Source organism: Pongo abelii, chromosome 9 (genome assembly GCF_028885655.2).
Source record: "Pongo abelii isolate AG06213 chromosome 9, NHGRI_mPonAbe1-v2.0_pri, whole genome shotgun sequence".
In the NCBI taxonomy this organism is placed as follows: domain Eukaryota; kingdom Metazoa; phylum Chordata; class Mammalia; order Primates; family Hominidae; genus Pongo; species Pongo abelii.
The window spans coordinates 66,747,665-66,764,535 of NC_071994.2; the positions used below are offsets into that span (position 1 = coordinate 66,747,665).

At 37.0% G+C, this 16,871-nt stretch overlaps 1 protein-coding gene across 2 annotated transcripts in view; it reads left to right on the top strand.

The window, feature by feature from the left end:
* Positions 1-343: 343 nt before the first annotated feature.
* Positions 344-16,871, top strand: part of RNF141 (ring finger protein 141) — a 29,268-nt gene continuing 12,740 nt past the window's right edge. Inside the window, exons 1-4 of one of the 2 annotated variants that reach the window (XM_063727939.1) lie at positions 344-770; positions 7,369-7,558; positions 10,767-10,875; positions 16,156-16,337. In XM_063727939.1, coding sequence (XP_063584009.1) covers positions 7,416-7,558; positions 10,767-10,875; positions 16,156-16,337 — 434 coding nt within the window. In that variant the 5' untranslated portion in view covers positions 344-770; positions 7,369-7,415. 2 annotated transcript variants of the gene reach the window in all.

Sequence of the window (16,871 nt, forward strand, 5' to 3'; positions counted from 1 at the left end):
AACCAGGGCTCTCAGTGCGGCCTTGGTCGCCAGCGGGGCGCTCGACTTTCCGCTCCGGAGATGGCACCAGGAGAGATGGGAGTCTGCCAGGCCGTTTCCATGGCCACCTCATGAAGCCCCTGCTCCGGGAGCGTGACAGGCGAGACTCTCCTTCGCCGCCACCTCTCGTCTCAGATGACCATCTGGGCTCGAAAGCCCTCAGGAGCTGCGGAGCGCGGGTCGGTAGGGGCGCTGCAGAGGAAGGTTGAGCGCCGTCTCCAGGCAACGCGCGGGGGGGGCGGGGCTTTGCGTCACAGAGGTGCGACCGGGTCCCGGGCTGAGTCGCCGCCACCCGCAGGTCTGAGCTGCGGGCTGAGGCGGCGCCGCCGCTGCCGCAGGGTGCGCGATGCCTTGAACCTGGGGTGAGCTCCGCGGCGCTGTCCTTTCGTGTTTCCCTTGCTAGCTGCTCCAGGACTCTGGGGCTGGGAAGAGAAACCCCAGCGGGCCCTCCGCTGCCGAGCCAGGCTTCCGCGGGGAGACAGGCCTGGCCCCGCCGTCCTCCCTGGGCCTCGGATTGGGGCGTGGGGACGGCTGGGGAGGCCCTTCTTTTGACGCCCGTCTTCTGCCCGGCGGGTTCCAGTTGCCCGGGGTGGCGGTGGCTTGTCCCGCCTCGGGGTGCTCCTGAGGGACCCGGAGAGAGTTTTTCTTCCTCTGTCCCAAAACGGTTGTTTGAATATTGCCGCCGGCTCAGTCATTCGGCCACCGGACTTAGCTGTTGGTTAAATGTCCAGGTGCGCTTGAGGAGGGGCTGAGGCGGCGTAGCAAGAGCGAGCGCTAGGGTGGCCCGCGGGCTCGGTCTCCGCCGGGCTGGACACCCAAATAAGAAACCTTTTGCTTAGGACGATAGCTCAGAAATAGCCACGTCGATCTACTTAGCCAGCCCCACCCTTCTGAATTGGCTTAGGCTGCTACCCTTCCCAAAGGTCTTTCCTCGTCAAACTAGCTGCTACCTTGAGACCCGGCTAAGAAAAGAACGTTTTCTTGCTAATAATAAGAAGGTAGTAATTACACAGCAAGAGCAGAAGGCTTCTGTGTTAGCTTTTGAAATTATTCCTTCAGTTATTTGTCTCGCGTTACAAAATGTGGATTTACGATTGTTATTGAAATCGATCCCTATGCCCCTTATTAAAGGTAGTGTACCTTTTATATTCTGACACTGTCCTATTTAGCGGTGCCAGCTAATTCAGTTCTTGCCTCTGGCATATATATAAAGCTGCTGGAACACTTTCAGTTGTTTATAATTCTTACATCTTCAGCACGAATTTATTCGTTTTCACTCCCTTTTGCCCATTCTTCTTGCTATAAAATGACCTCTACCCATTCAAAATTTTGTCTGGGCGTGTGAGCTGCCACCGGCCGACGATCCTAAATTAGTCACCTCTATGTCGAAGTCACCCATCTGAGAAGTGATGCTTTCTGAATTCAGAGCTCAAAAATAGTATGGATTTTTCTCCTTTTCTTTCACATTGCTTGACTTCAGTTTCTAAAACTTTTTCTCAAGAATATGACTATATGTTTCAAAAATTAATATTTGTCATTCGGTGTAAATGAACTTTATATTTGATGTGTGTAGCCTGATCCTTCTTGGTTCCCGTCTAAATACAAACACGCTTTCCTTTCCCTTCCCTTCCCAAAAAGGCAAGGAAGGTCCAGAGAGAATTCTTACAAGTCTGGTGTGCTTTTTCCAATATGAGATGCATTTAGTAAACACACTGTTACTGTTAGAAATCCATATTCTTAATCTCCTAGTACGGCACTCTATCCTTTTGTAGTTTCTCTCTCCCTCTCTCTCATATATATATATATAATATATATATATATATATATAATATATATATATATATATATAATATATATATATTATATATATGTCTTTTTCTGATCAAGATCTTTGATCCTGGAACAGGCATTCCAGACTCTATAGTGACTCTGGCCTAATTATTTCACTATGTATCTATATTAACTTGTCTTGAAAAAAAAAAGTTGATACCTGTTTACAGATCTACAGTTTGAGTAAACAATGAGTAATAAAGTAAATAATATCCTTAGGGACCCAGTCAGTAGTACTTGGTATTTATTACTGATGTTAAAGTTGACTTGACAATGAAAATCATTGAAGTTTATTTCAATTAAATCCTTTTAAGTGAGGTTGATACAAAATTTGATGGAGAACTGGTTTCAGAGAGGTTTTTAAAATACTACAGTGCAGTACTTGTCATTTAGTCATTTTGGTGCATTTTCAGCCTTTTCCATTTTGCTTTTAGTTATTTTATGAATGAATTATGGTTTAAATTTTTAGGAGTTTTTGAGCAGTTTTTTCGTTTTTGCTTTGCCAATTACCCATGATGTAATTTTAATATTTTTATAAGGAATATTTGAACTACCGCAATTCATTTGTTAGAAAAATAAGTGATTCACTATGTACCACCCACTAGAGAATGTGGCATTTTTGGAATCCTTGATCTTGTGCATTTCAAAATAACAGCTCTTTATTTAGAAAATCCTTCAAATGCTTTTTGAAAGCATATTTTTATCTTGCAAAAAATGACTGTTATAGGTGGCACAATAATATGAAAGCTGCTAGTTCTTTGAGAAATCTTAACCAGAAATTCATCTTTTGTTGAATTCTATGCCAGTGGTTTGCAAATTATGTTTCTATGCAATACCACTGTTGCATGGCCTAGGGGGAAGTATCTTGCTAATATCAAATAGTAAATGTTTCCCAGTTTACATAAGCATTAATTTAATGACAAATTTTCACAGTTTTACATTTTCTTTCATACATATTTTTAACTTCTGCTTCTCTCCAACCTAGTACTAATAGATGACTGACCAAATTAACAAAAATCAAAAGAATACTAAGTGAATAATAATAAAACAAAAACTGCCAATGGTATTTACTGCATTTATTCAGTAAACATCTATTGAGTGCTTGTGTATCTGCCAGAAGAGAGACCATGGCTGCTCTCCTCAAGAAGCTCACTAGAGGGAAATGGCCAAGTGACTTAACAAATGTCATAGTATGATAGAAATATGTGCAGTCACCAAAGAGGGACACTGAAAAGCTGTGGTGGGTGACTAGAGGATGGCCTCAACAGATTGTTTTTGTGAACATGCACTCTGTGTTGTGGTTTTATATTGTATGTAGATCACAGAGTCATATCTTATTTTCACACCCATATAGTGATAGATGTTAATATTTGTCAATATTTTATGATTTTCAAAATAAACTAAATGTCAAGCCCTCTTTCTGGAACCAGGTTGAAAACCACTTTTGCAGGCTCTATCAGGTAGTCTCTAGATAGTGTTGCATTTTAATCCAAGGAGTTAGTGATGAAGTTTCCCGGATACCAAGTACAGTTACAAGATAAGTTAATACGCTGCCTCAAATTATAAACTTTACTCAAAGTTAGGGCAGCAGATGAAAACAATGCTGAAACAAAGGGGATCATTTTCTATTAATTACTCAATAAATAAGCAACTAACTCTTCTTTTCAAATATGGTTTTGGTGGGTAATGTAGGGTAGCAAAATACGCTACTTTGGCATAAGGATTATTTTGAGTAAAAGGCACATTGAAAAGCAGCAGATGTAAGAAGGGCCCACTGACCCTCCTAATTCTTCCTGAAGGCTGGAGATAAAACAGCCATGTGAAAGATGTCCTCTCTATGCCAGGAGGAAGACATTATCATTACCAGAGGTGGGCAATCAAAGCTGAGAGAAATGTGTTCAAAGAAGCCTTCTTAAAGTAACCCTTATCTTCCTAGTCACTTTTCTATGATTAACTGCCCCAGCCCAAACCCTTGTGTCTTGTCATGTTTTCACAGTTTACTTCTCCTTTGTCCAATCTACTATGTAAGCTTTTGGCCTTAATTACTTTTTTTAGTCCTTATTTTTCTTGAGGGCTCCTGTGTATGTATAAAAATTACTAAATAAAATTTGTATGTTTTTCTCCTGTTAATCTATCTTAGGTTAGTTTAATTCTTGGGCCCAGCTGGAGACCTAAGAGAGCAGAGGGAGAGAAATTCTATCTCCCCTATACCACGCTGGTTAAATTATCATAGGTATTTATATTAAATATTGAGACTATATATTTCAAAAGTTCAGTTTTTTTCTTTGTTAAGTAATGTAGATATTATTCAAAGTTTCAGCCTGGTTGACTAGAATCTTAATTACATTTTCATTAAATTGGTACAGGAATGTTAGAGGAAGGTTCAGTTTCATTTTGGGAATAAAATGTTAGGTTAAAGGTCACCTACTCCACTTCCCACACAGGTAAAAATCCCTGTAACACTTATTAGATGTACTTCTAATCTTTACCTAAACACTTCCATACTTCCAATGAGAGGGAGCTCACATGTAGCAGCCATTTCCGCTTCTGGATGGTGGGACATGCTTATAATCAACTGAAATCTGCCTTTCTAATTTATACTTACTATACTTATTGGCCATCCTGTTCTCTGTAAATGAATCTTGTTTTTCCACATGACAGCTCCTCAAATATTTAAACAAACTTATATTGCTTCATTGTTACCGAACTATGACTATCTAGAATAAACCTCTTTTTTTTTTCTATGCCCATGAATATGTTCTAATTTATTAGTATCCTTTAAAGCCAACTGCTTAGAGCTGAATACAGACTTTTCAGTGTGGCCTAACCATTGCAGAGCATAATGGACTAGTAGGCTGCTTGCTCAAGATATCTGCTTCTAGCAAGAGTTTAGGATTATTTTAGCATACTTGTTGCCCCTGTTATACTGTTGACTTATTTTGATTAAAAACCCCAGACTTGGCCGGGTGCAGCAGCTCATGCCTGTAATCCCAGTACTCTGGGAGGCCGAGGCGGGAGGATTGCTTGAGCCCAGGAGTTTGTTACCAGACTGGGCAACGTAGGGAGACTCTATCTCTTTAAAAAACACAAAAACAAAAACCCAGACCTTCTATATTTTAACTGCTTTTGAGCACATCTTACATATGTGTTTTTGTGCAGTTGGCTCTTCAGGATTTAACTTTTAGTCATATTAAATATTCATTTAAGCACGTAAGTGTCTGTTTTAGTCTTGATCCTATTATTCACTAGATACTATTCGTTTATTCCAGTTTTGGTCATCCGCAGATTGGGCAGGCATACAGTCTTCAGGTCATCAACAAAAATGTTAAACAGCCCAACTCTTGGTGCCAGTTTCCCTCTCCCTTTGCCTCTCTGCTTTAGTCATTGTGGCCTTTTTAAAAATTACCTCAAAGTCACCGTGCTGCTTCCTGTCTCAGGCACTTTTCATAACCTCTGACTGGAGTGTCCTCCTTTTGCCATGTCCCTACCTCTTTTTTAATCCCTAACTCTGACCATTCTGACCTCAAGTAAAATGTTGTTTGCCCAGGGACTTCCTCCCTGTTACAAAACTAGGTCAAGTCCCCCTTTTATAGGCTTTCACAGCACCTGTACTTGTTCACCTAGCACTTCTCATTTTGTAATTATACATTTATTTGTGTGGTTACTGTCTCTTCTCCACTGTATTGGATGCTCCACAGTGGCAAGAACCATGTTTCTTTTGTTCACTGTTGTATCTCCAGAACATAAGCACCAGGCACGTGCTACTTGTTGAATTTAATTTTAAAAAAGTCCTGTGACACAGTGGCTCCCTAATACCAGTCTGCAACCCTTGGCTCCTGATGATGTTTTCACAAGTTTGGATTCGATCAAGAAAAATAAGGACAATGTGTAGTATACCTGGTAAATATGTGGTATACCTCATTGTGAAGTTACTGCCCTTCTTGGGAAAGACTTTTTTTCTAATATTATATCCTACTTTTCTGGTTATAAGTTCTTTTTAAGATTTTTATTAAGTTTTGGGGAATTTTTGTTTATTTTTGGAAACTGTCCTTGCTTAGAATTAAAAGAAGTATCCAACACCATGGTGCTTTGAGATTTTACTAGTCTTTGAAATTCAGCAATCACTGTTGTTGACTGCCCTAGGGACCTCTTCTAAGCTAAGATCTTTAATTGTTTCTTCTTGGATACAGTTGCTGTAAATCCACTTGGCTATATTTACATATAATTTGACTTCAGGGATTTTTTTTTTTTTTTTTTTGGCCTGGATCTTCCTCAACAACTTCCTTTCATTTATCTCTATAATGTGATATTTATTATTACCAAGTAGGCTCAGATTCAAAACTGTTGTGTTTTTTTTTTTTTAATTACAATTACCCTTTTCCTATTTTAGGTAACTAAAGGAATTAACTTCAAATACAGTACATTAAATTTTAATACCTAAAGGAAATTTTACATATTTTTGGGTTACTAACTTCATAAAGTTATATATATTTTAAATTTTTAACTATTTTTTATTAATGATAAAGCAATCTTCCTACCAAAACTTTTTCTATAAGAGTATTACTGTTTCACCTGCTTTATGTGATATGAGTGTTAATTTGGATGAAATATAATGATAGTCTTTGATGGATAAATAAAATAGAATTTCTTGGGGGGGCATCTGATTTTGGGGGCATTTATAAACTTGATAATTAGATATATATTTTGGGGGTACCTAAAAGAGTGAATGAACAAAAGAGCTATCTTTTTCCAAGCAGAAAATGTGAGGTGGTTAAAATATCTAACATTTTAATTTTCTTAGGTTTTTCAAGCCACAAGTCTATTTATATATTTTTAAAAATTAAAACTAAGGTACGCATCTATAAAGTAATTCAACAACAAAATTATTTAGCTGATATAAATATATTGTGAGCCAGTATGTCATAGTGGATAAGAATGTAAGTACTAGAATCTGAAAAACAAATTCAGAGTTCACTTTTACCACTTATAGCTGTGTAACTTTAGATAAATCACCTAGCTCAGTTTCCCTGTCTATGGGAAATAGGTAGGGGTGTAGTATTGTCTACCTCTTAGGATTGTTGTAAGAAGTAATTGAGATAATATACGGAAAACAGTTTGGAGCCTGACATGTGGTAAGCAGTCAGGAAATGTTCTTAGGAAAATTATAGAAGGTAGACAAACTTTCTCTTAAATACAATTACTTGAATGCGTGTGTGTGTGTGTGCGCACGCACATGCACATGCGCTTTAGTGGTTTTTGACTTGGTAAAATTATAAGAATTAGAGATTCATCACCCTCCCAATAATATATAAGTGAATCCTGTTTTCTCACTTAGCTATGTGAATCTGAAAACAGTCATTTAAATTCTACCTTAGACTCATGTAGGTCTACTCAACTCTCACTTAAAGGTATTCCTAGTTTTTCTTTATTTTTTTGAAGAATGAGTATATTGCCATTTTTGTATTATATGTAAAAGTAACTTTTCTGTATATTTGACAGAAACTATGTGAAGCAACACTCTGGATTTTGAAAGACATCATTTCATCATGGGACAGCAAATTTCGGATCAGACACAGTTGGTTATTAACAAGTTACCAGAAAAAGTAGCAAAACATGTTACATTGGTTCGAGAGAGTGGCTCTTTAACTTATGAAGAATTTCTTGGGAGAGTAGCTGAGCTTAATGATGTGTAAGGCTTGCTCTTTTTGTTTTTTGTTTTTCCCCTTGTTGTATGTATGCCCCATATGTCATGGCTGTGTAAGATATAACCAGAGGTGTTGATTGGTAAGACTTAATGTTTTCAGTTAGCATTAACAAATACTTATTGAGTATCTATTATAAGTTGACTTTCTATGTAGCTTTTTAAAAGTATGTAATGGAGACAGAAGAGATGGAAAGAACTTAAAATGGAACCTGGAACACAGCACAGGCATATTGAAGCAATTCTAGGATACAGTAGTACATCCCAGCATCTCAATTTTATACCAATAGACTCTTGTTTGAAAGCACTAAAGGGGTGCATAACAAAATGGAATATGAGAATTAGCCACTCTAGAGAAAGACTCCTAGGATAGTCAAAGGTAACACTGAGAAGGTTTCTGTACATGGAGCAATTCATTCGTGTGTGTGTGTATATATACACACACATACATACATATATACTGTTTTTTTACTGTCATTATTTTGCTAGAGGAATACATATGTAGTAATAGCTTATTTTAATCACTGAGAAATAATATATTTCATTTATTCATATTTTCTAATTAATTAACACCTTTAAGTTTCTACTTAACTCTTTGACTAAATTTCTAAAATGAAATATAAATTTCTCTGCCTTCTTAAAGAGCACACCTAATACAACTTAGTCTTCTATTTGTTAATTTATTTATCAATTTTGATATTGATCTATGTAGAAGCTATGAAAATATACAGGGCTCTTTGTCCCTGCATGCCCCCAGACCACTGTGCTTTTAAAATATGACTTTTTTGCTGTTTATTTTCTCCCTTGGTGACAATTGGGCAGATGTCATATCTTTCTTTTAAATCTGCCTCTAGCAACATCCACATCTACCTTTATTTATATATATCTTCTAACCCCTGGGAGTATAATTAGAACCTATGGAGTCACCTCTTAAATGAGATCTTAAAGGTTCTCTGTTTAGTCTCTTCAACTTAGCTAATATTCACTAAGCACATAGTATGTGCAAGGCCCTCTGCTAAGGATTGGACCTTTTAACTGAGGGCTAAGTTGATTATGCAGATATTAATGGCATGTCCACCTCTCTGAATCTCAGTTTTCCTGTTATCCGATATTACCTCTCCTTAAACCCTAAAAAGGCTGAATGAAATCGACTAGCAGTTCAGGACCACTTAGTATATAAACTTACAGTACTGTAGTCACTATTAATAGTTTAAGGTAAGATATATGAACCCACTCCGTAGGCATTACAACCATGGTATTAGGTGATAAGAGACATACTTAGCAATCTGGAACACATTAGATAAGCTTGATATACTGTCTTTATTGGGAAGAATAAAGACTGTCTTAAAAGTTATCTTAGAAGATGGTTTCTTTTAAGAAGACTGGATTTCATTCATTAAAACAAAACAATACAAAACAAAAAGTTGTATATAGTTGTGGGGGGTGTGTGTGTGTGTGTAGCAAATGAACTAAACTATTCCCAGTGCTAGTCTCTTGGTTGGGAGATGGTCGGAAAAGAGGGCAGAGAGGGAGATTTTACATTTTACTGTGTGTATTTATGTATTTTTTATGATAAAAATATAGTCATTGGTTTTAAAAACTCTAGCATTTTACTTATTTTTTAAAATTATCCAAAGGGTAGTGTGCAAAGCATTAATTCTGGGACCATATGCTTAAAGAATTTTAAAAATAGGATTCTGAATTTAGTAATATAAGAGTGGAATGCTTTGTTATGTTTATATTTTCAACTCTTATGAGCAGTAATCAATGACATTTACCATTCCTTTAGAGTCTTGGAATTTATATTCATAAACCGTGTCTATTGTATAAAATTTTGCCCTTTAGCCTAAAGATACAGGTGTTAGATAAAATGTACCCTATAAAACCATCCACAAACTAAGCTTACTGTGTGATACAGAGGTCTTCCTTTTATTTATTTAGCACAGGATATTTCTGACTGGTTTTGATTCTTAAAACCAATTTCCATGGGTCAGAGTTGGCATTTCAGACGTGCAATGATCTCCGAGAACTGTAGAATTAAACCTATACAGGACGAAGCTTGGCAGCTAGGAAACAGAGCTGGAAACTGGCACGACTGAATTATTTTCACCGAAGACTTTGTTTCCTAAGGCTAGTTGCTTAACTTTCGATGGCCTCATTTTATTTAGCTGTTAGTTGAGTGTGATATCCCCACTGGTGCTCAGAGTTGTTAGTAGTGATAAAAGGGAACTGCAGTACTTAAGCATGTCTTTGAACTGATTTAAATTAATGTTGATAGCATGATATTGAACTATCTTCTAAAAGTGATATTTTTTATGTTAAAATCCTTTAGCTCTCTAAATTAAAATTACTCTGCTAGGGGAGGACAGTAGAGCTATATATAAAGTGTCTCAAATCATTTGTTTTACTTGATCTAGCCCCAAATTATCTGAACAAAAATTTTCAAGAGGTTTGTTAGTATCATTGTTTAAACAAGGACTGAACCAGGAGCAAGATGTTTTTCATGCTTTATATACGTCTGAGGCAACAGTCAAAAAATTTTGATAAATGACACTAGCTAACCTTTTTTTTTTTGAGACTGAGTCTCACTCTGTCGCCCAGGCTGGAGTGCAATGGCGTGATCTTGGCTAACTACAACCTCTGCCTCCTGTGTTCAAGCAATGCTCCTGCCTCAGCCTCCTGAGTAGCTGGGATTACAGGTGCGCACCACCACGCCCGGCTAATTTTTGTATTTTTAGTAGAGACGGGGTTTCACCATGTTGGTCAGGCTGGACTCGAACTCCTGACCTTGTGATCTGCCTGCCTTGGCCTCCCAAAGTGCTGGGATTACAGGCGTGAGCCACTGCCCTGGCCAACCTTTTTTTTAAGTCCCTGATTTCTAAGACTTGTTTTTCATAAATGTCTTTGTTAGAAATTTAAAGACCATTGAGATATAGATGTGACAAAGAGAGATTTATAAATATCATGCCACCAAGCTGTTGACTTTAAAAACCTTAGAAATTAAGTTGCATGTTTATGTTCAAATATTCTCTATCCGTGTTTTAAGAATCCAGTCATTATAATCATTATTATTTGTCTTTTTGTGTTTCTTCGTATTTCCTTCTCTGAAATTGTTTCTTGAATCTAGTTTCATGGCTGTATTATTTTATTAATATATGATTTTTCATAAAATTGACATGTTCTTGTCTCTTTTCAGAACGGCTAAAGTGGCTTCTGGCCAGGAAAAACATCTTCTCTTTGAGGTACAACCTGGGTCTGATTCCTCTGCTTTTTGGAAAGTGGTTGTACGGGTGGTCTGTACCAAGGTGAGACTGATGGAGACTTCTACCTCTGAGCTTAAGCTATTTTGGTGGCTAGAACTATATTTAATAGTGTAAGATAATATAATGCATATACATTTTAATAACTTGGTGGTTTTGTAAAACATAGTTTTGTTACTGTTATTGCCTTCTAACTAGCTGTTTGAATCTTAGAGTTGTCTAATTGCTATACAGCAGGGGTTGTTATAATCAAATTCTTTTTTGCCTCAATATCTCTAACCATTACATCATACTAATCTTCTGTCTCTGTTTTTGGGTTTTTAGCTGGCTGTGGAGTGCTAAGGTGACATCCTATTTAGCTCTAAGATGATACCTTAAAAATTAATGTTATCTTGAGATCATTTCTTTTAAGAGTACATTCATTCATTAAAAAGAAAAAAGATCCATTGAAAGAGTTTTTTTGTTTTTTAGTAATTTTTAGTTATGGGATAGATTTTTTGCCAGCTGTCATTGAGTATTAGAAAGCCTCAACCACCACTGAGTAGATTCAGATAGAAAGTTCTTAACCTTTTTGAGGCTACAAACCTTTTGATTAAATGAAGGCATGAATTTTATTAGGCCACCTCCTATCCCCACCCCAGCTCTAAAACAAAGAACAAAATCACCCATATGCATATAAACCATAAATTGGGCATTCATGAGTGCTCTGAAGTTCATTCCCGACTGACCCATAAAGACTCCTTGGGTTAGGAGATTTTTCCTTTGAGTCACGGACCCTGGAGGTTACCCAAATAATATGCCTTATTTCCTCAGTAGATTGTCAGTTTTACCCATACTATGTTTTGCTTCCAGTTTATTCAAATAAACATTTGAGCACAGGTGTGAGAGGCACTAGGAATATATGATAAATAAGACAGATTTCATGCTCTCAAGCAGACTGATCTCTCTCTTCTGATCCAGCTTATCACAGATTTTGTATTAATCTCTATACTTCTAGACTCTTCAAATTCTAATTTATGCTGCTGTGAGATTAACCTTTCTAAAGCACAACTCTCATCAGATTACTGCCTTGCTTAAAATTCCTCAGTAATTCCTTCTTGCCTACCAAATAGTCCCAACTCCTACAATATGACTCCAAACTATCTTTTCTGCGTTAGTCACAATGACCTTCTTTTGCTCTGCATTCTTATCAGGCTTAACTTAAGACTGTATCATTGTTACTTTTCTTTTCCAGTTTAGTGCTTCTGCTTATTGTGTTTTCTCAACTAGGATGTCCATTCCTTCCATTAGGAAGTCACGGAAAATTCCTGTTAAACCGGTTTAAACAAAAACAATACTTATTTTCTCACTTATCAAGAAATCCTAGCTCCATAGACTAACTGCAGGATGGGTTAAATTAAAGACCCAGCAGATGTCTCTTCTGAATTCACTGGTCAGTATTGGGTCATATCCCCTTCATACACCTACACTGACAGAGGGAATATGATTAGCATGAGTGGTTTAGATTAGACTAACCAGGATTGACTCCTGTGTCATTTCAGGGAATGGCGGACACAAAAACAAAATCAGGTTCTGCTGGCAATGAAAAGAAGGAATGGTATTTGGATAATCAGCCAATAGTTTCTGCCACACCTTTTATTTCTGCATCTCTAAACCTGATGTCTCTTTAAAGGTCCACCTCAAATACCATCTCATCCATTAAGTCTTCCTGAATAGGAGTTTTCTTGTCTCTTCCAGATTCCAACAGCACATTATTTGTACTTTATAATTCTGCATTATGAAAAAAGTTGTTTAGGTTCTTAGCTCCCCTTTAGAGAGTAAGCTCCTGAGGGCAGGAACTATGTCTAGATTCATTATTGTATCTCTTACAGCCTGTAATACAGTGCTTTACACATAGTAGGAACTCAGTATATATTAAGTGAACAAAAAAAAATCTGTTGAAATAATACTCTCTTTTTAAATGACTGGGATAGGTTGAAGCTTTCCTTGTTTATTGATGCAGTATATTATCTAAATTACACTTACTGTTCATTTTTATTTCATAAAGTACTCAGCTCACATTGAAGAGGCCAATATAAATTGTAGAAAGCTAAGGGAATATGAATATATCAGGCTTTTCATCCCTTCGTTTTTTGTTGCTCTTTGACAAACACAGACTTAAGGTTTAATTTTATTAGTAGTCAAATTCCTTTTTGCCTCAATATCTCTAACATCTGTATGTGATTAGTTTAAACATCTTCCTTAAAATAAGATTCTAAGTAGAGAAACAAAAGTACTAAAAGCAGAGGCAATTAGATATTTTTTCATGTGATTTTTCTTGATTTTAGAGCTACTCTAAAGAAATTTTTTTATTTGCATTCCTTAGGTTCTTTCTGAAAGAATCTGAGAGGTCAATGTTTATATTAGAAAGAGGTCAAGTCTACCATGAAAAACTGACAGGAGACTGAGAGTTTCACATTTCTTAATGTTAAACAACTTTAAAAAAATTGTATTTTAACCCTCTGTATTTACATTAAGTCTTTTTCTTGACTCTCTGCCATCTGCTATGATTATCCTTAAATAATATTTAATCCACTATAAAAAATGATCTAAATTATGTTTAAATGGAATATTTTATGGAAATAATATTAGAAAAATAAGAGATTAATTAAAAACTAGGTACTAAGGTGGCTGTTAAGAACTACATGAATTATATTATTTCATCCTTCTTTTTTCTTAGACCAACTTCTTAGAGTCATTCTTGGCTCTTCTTTGTCTCTCATACCTCACAATCAATCTGTAAGTGAGTCCTGTCACATCAAAATGTATTCAGAATCTGGCTAGTTCTCACCATCTACACTACTACCACCCTATTCCTAGTGACCATCCTCTCTCACCAGGATTATTCCAGTAGCCTCCTAACTGATCTCCCTGCTTCTCTTGCCCTGCTTCTGTCTATTCTCAGCACAACAAGCAGTCTATTCCAAGCACAACAACCAGCCTATTCCACATCACAATTTGAAATGTAAATTAGATCATATTACTCCTTGGCTCAAAACCCCCCAGTGACTTCTCATGCACTTGGAATCAAAGCTACAGTTATTACTGAAATCAGCAAAGTCCTATATATTCTATTCCCACCTCACCCTCTATCTACCACTCCTTCCTCTGTCTGTCTGTCACTCTGTTCCAAACACTCTGGGCTTCTTGTGAGACTCTGTGCTCCTTGCCAGGTACCGCTCTATTAAACAGCCTTTGTATTTCCTGTTGTCTCAGCCTGGAATGATCTTCCCCCTAGACATCTATATGACTCATTTCTGCACCTTTCAGTTCTTAAATGTCAACTTCTCTGTAAGGCCTTCCCTGTAACCCCTCAGCATTCCTTCTCCCCTGTTTCATCTTCTCCATTATACTTATTCTCATCTAACCTAATCTGTATCTGTATTTTATTTGCCTGTCTCTCCTACCTATCATGTAACTTGCTTGAGGGCAGGGATTTTGTTTTATACACACTGTGGCTAGTGCCTAGAGCAGTGCACATAGTACCAATAACATCCACATAATGGTACTCAATAAATACTTGTTTCAGGAATCCTATGATGAGAATAGTTACAGTGTGATACACTTTGCTATTTCTGTACTAACCTTATATGGATTATTCCATAATTTCTTCTGTACTATGCAGTTCCAAAGGACTACCCCAGTTTCCTCAGCTCCGAAGATCTATTTTGTAAGCCTCTTAAATTCCTGTTACTTTTTAATTCTGTTTATTCTCTACCTCATGTACAGTCTTTTATTACAAAGAACCTTGTATGTTTGCATCTCCAGATAGATTTTACCTTCCCAAAATTTAATCAACTTTCTGATTATTAGAGATGGTTCTAAAATTTCTTAGTATGGTATATGACTCATTCTTTTTTTTTTTTTTTTTTTTTTTGAGACGCAGTCTTGCTCTGTCACCCAGGTTGGAGTGCAGTGGCGCGATCTTGGCTCACTGCAACCTCCACCTCCTGGTTCAAGTGATTCTCCTGCCTCAGCCTCCCAAATAGCTGGGACTACAGGCGCGTGCCACCATGCCCAGCTAATTTTTTGTACTTTTAGTAGAGACGGGGTTTCACCGTGTTAGCCAGGATGGTCTCGATCTCCTGACCTCATGATCTGCCCACCTCGGCCTCCCAAAGTGCTGGGATTACAAGTGTGAGCCACCGCGCCCGGCCGCATGACTCATTCTCAGTATTTTTTTTTCCCTGCCTTTTCAAATAGTAAGCAATTAATAAATGTGTTACAACCATTATTTTCATTCACAATATTCAAATGTATAATAATATTTTAAAATATGTAATCTAACTACCTCACTTTCTCATACCCCTAGTTCCATCAATACATTCCAGAATCTAAAGTCACAATTTTACGGCCCTGTGTCTTTGTCTCTCTCCCTATATTCTTCATTTCTTTCTAAATATTTTCTGATTTTGCTTGTTCTTACTCTGATATGCACTTAATAGATTTCATGGCTTACTTCTTCCCCAGTCTTCCATCCTATGTCTTGTGCTGAAAGGAAGTCTTTCACGTCTCTAATCTTTCTCTGATTTCAAGTTCTTCATCCAAGAACATTATACCTTCACCTTACTAGCCTCGGTCATTTCATTATGTCTCACTCCATGGCTCCCCAAAGCTTATGAAAGCAATCCCCTCTGCTTGCCCCAAGTATCTTCTGCATTAGATTGTAAACTGGATGAGGGAGAGGTACAACCTGTAAAGGTACAACCTTTGGGCCACTGGTTTCACCTCATATTGAATGAGTTTTTTGATAAAGCTCAAAATGGCCTTCTGGGAAAAGTCCAACCACCTTTTGTTAGGATTTATTTTAAAGTAATTTTCTTTCTTTAGTTTAGAAGTTTTGGTACAAAATAGAACTTAAAGATATTTAAGAAAGTACTTGTTTGACTTGTAGAATCTCATGTGGTTGTTGGATTCAAATGAATCCTTTGGTTAAGAAATTCTTTAAGAAATTAAAGTGAAAGAATTGTTAATACTGATCTCTAAAATTTATTTCTTAACTCTGAGAAAGTCACCTTACCCATCAACAGGATAATGCCTAATTAATCTTACAGGGTTATTTTGAGTATTAAATGAGATAAATTTGTATAAGAACTTTGAACCCCACAAATGTAGGGGACATGGTATTACTCATTTATTCAGACTCTTGCTTTCTTATGTAATTTGCAAATCCTGAAAACTCCTATTTCCTAGGATGTTTGACTAAATATTTGTTCCTCCTTTTTGGGAAGAATTGGTCAGAGACATGATCAACTTTTCTCTTTTTCATGTTCTTTGTATTTTTAGATTAACAAAAGCAGTGGCATTGTGGAGGCATCACGGATCATGAATTTATACCAGTTTATTCAACTTTATAAAGATATCACAAGTCAAGCAGCAGGAGTATTGGCACAGAGCTCCACCTCTGAAGAACCTGATGAAAACTCATCCTCTGTAACATCTTGTCAGGCTAGTCTTTGGATGGGAAGGTATATAATGCATAAGTACTGCATTTCACTTATTTTCTAATATGAAAACAACTAAAATCTTATTAATATTTTTTGCTGGTGCTCATTGTAGCATCTTAAATCTTTTTTTTTTTTTCTCAGTTGGTATTGTATCCGAGATCAGTTTTGGGGTTATTCTGTGCTTCGGATGTTGTTACAGTGCTAAATTAAAGTGGCTCGGCAGGGCCACTTTAATATTAATGTTCCTGTCACACTGGTCCCCAGGAATCCACTCTATATGCATGCATTTATTGACAAAGGAGATAGTTAACACCTTCCTTATAATAGGTATTTAGGTTCTTAGACAGTCCAAGCTTTTTAGGGAATTAGGTCAAAGAATTTGGCAAAATCATCCCACTTTTTTTAAAAAATGTCTAATTGAAGCATTAAAATTTTAAATATTGGCTTCAGGACTTGGCAGTCCATTCAGGAAGGAACCGAATGCATATACTTAGTTACCAGAAGGAAATGAAGTCAGCCAGAGTTTTCTCTGATGATGTTTGTTTACCCAGGCCT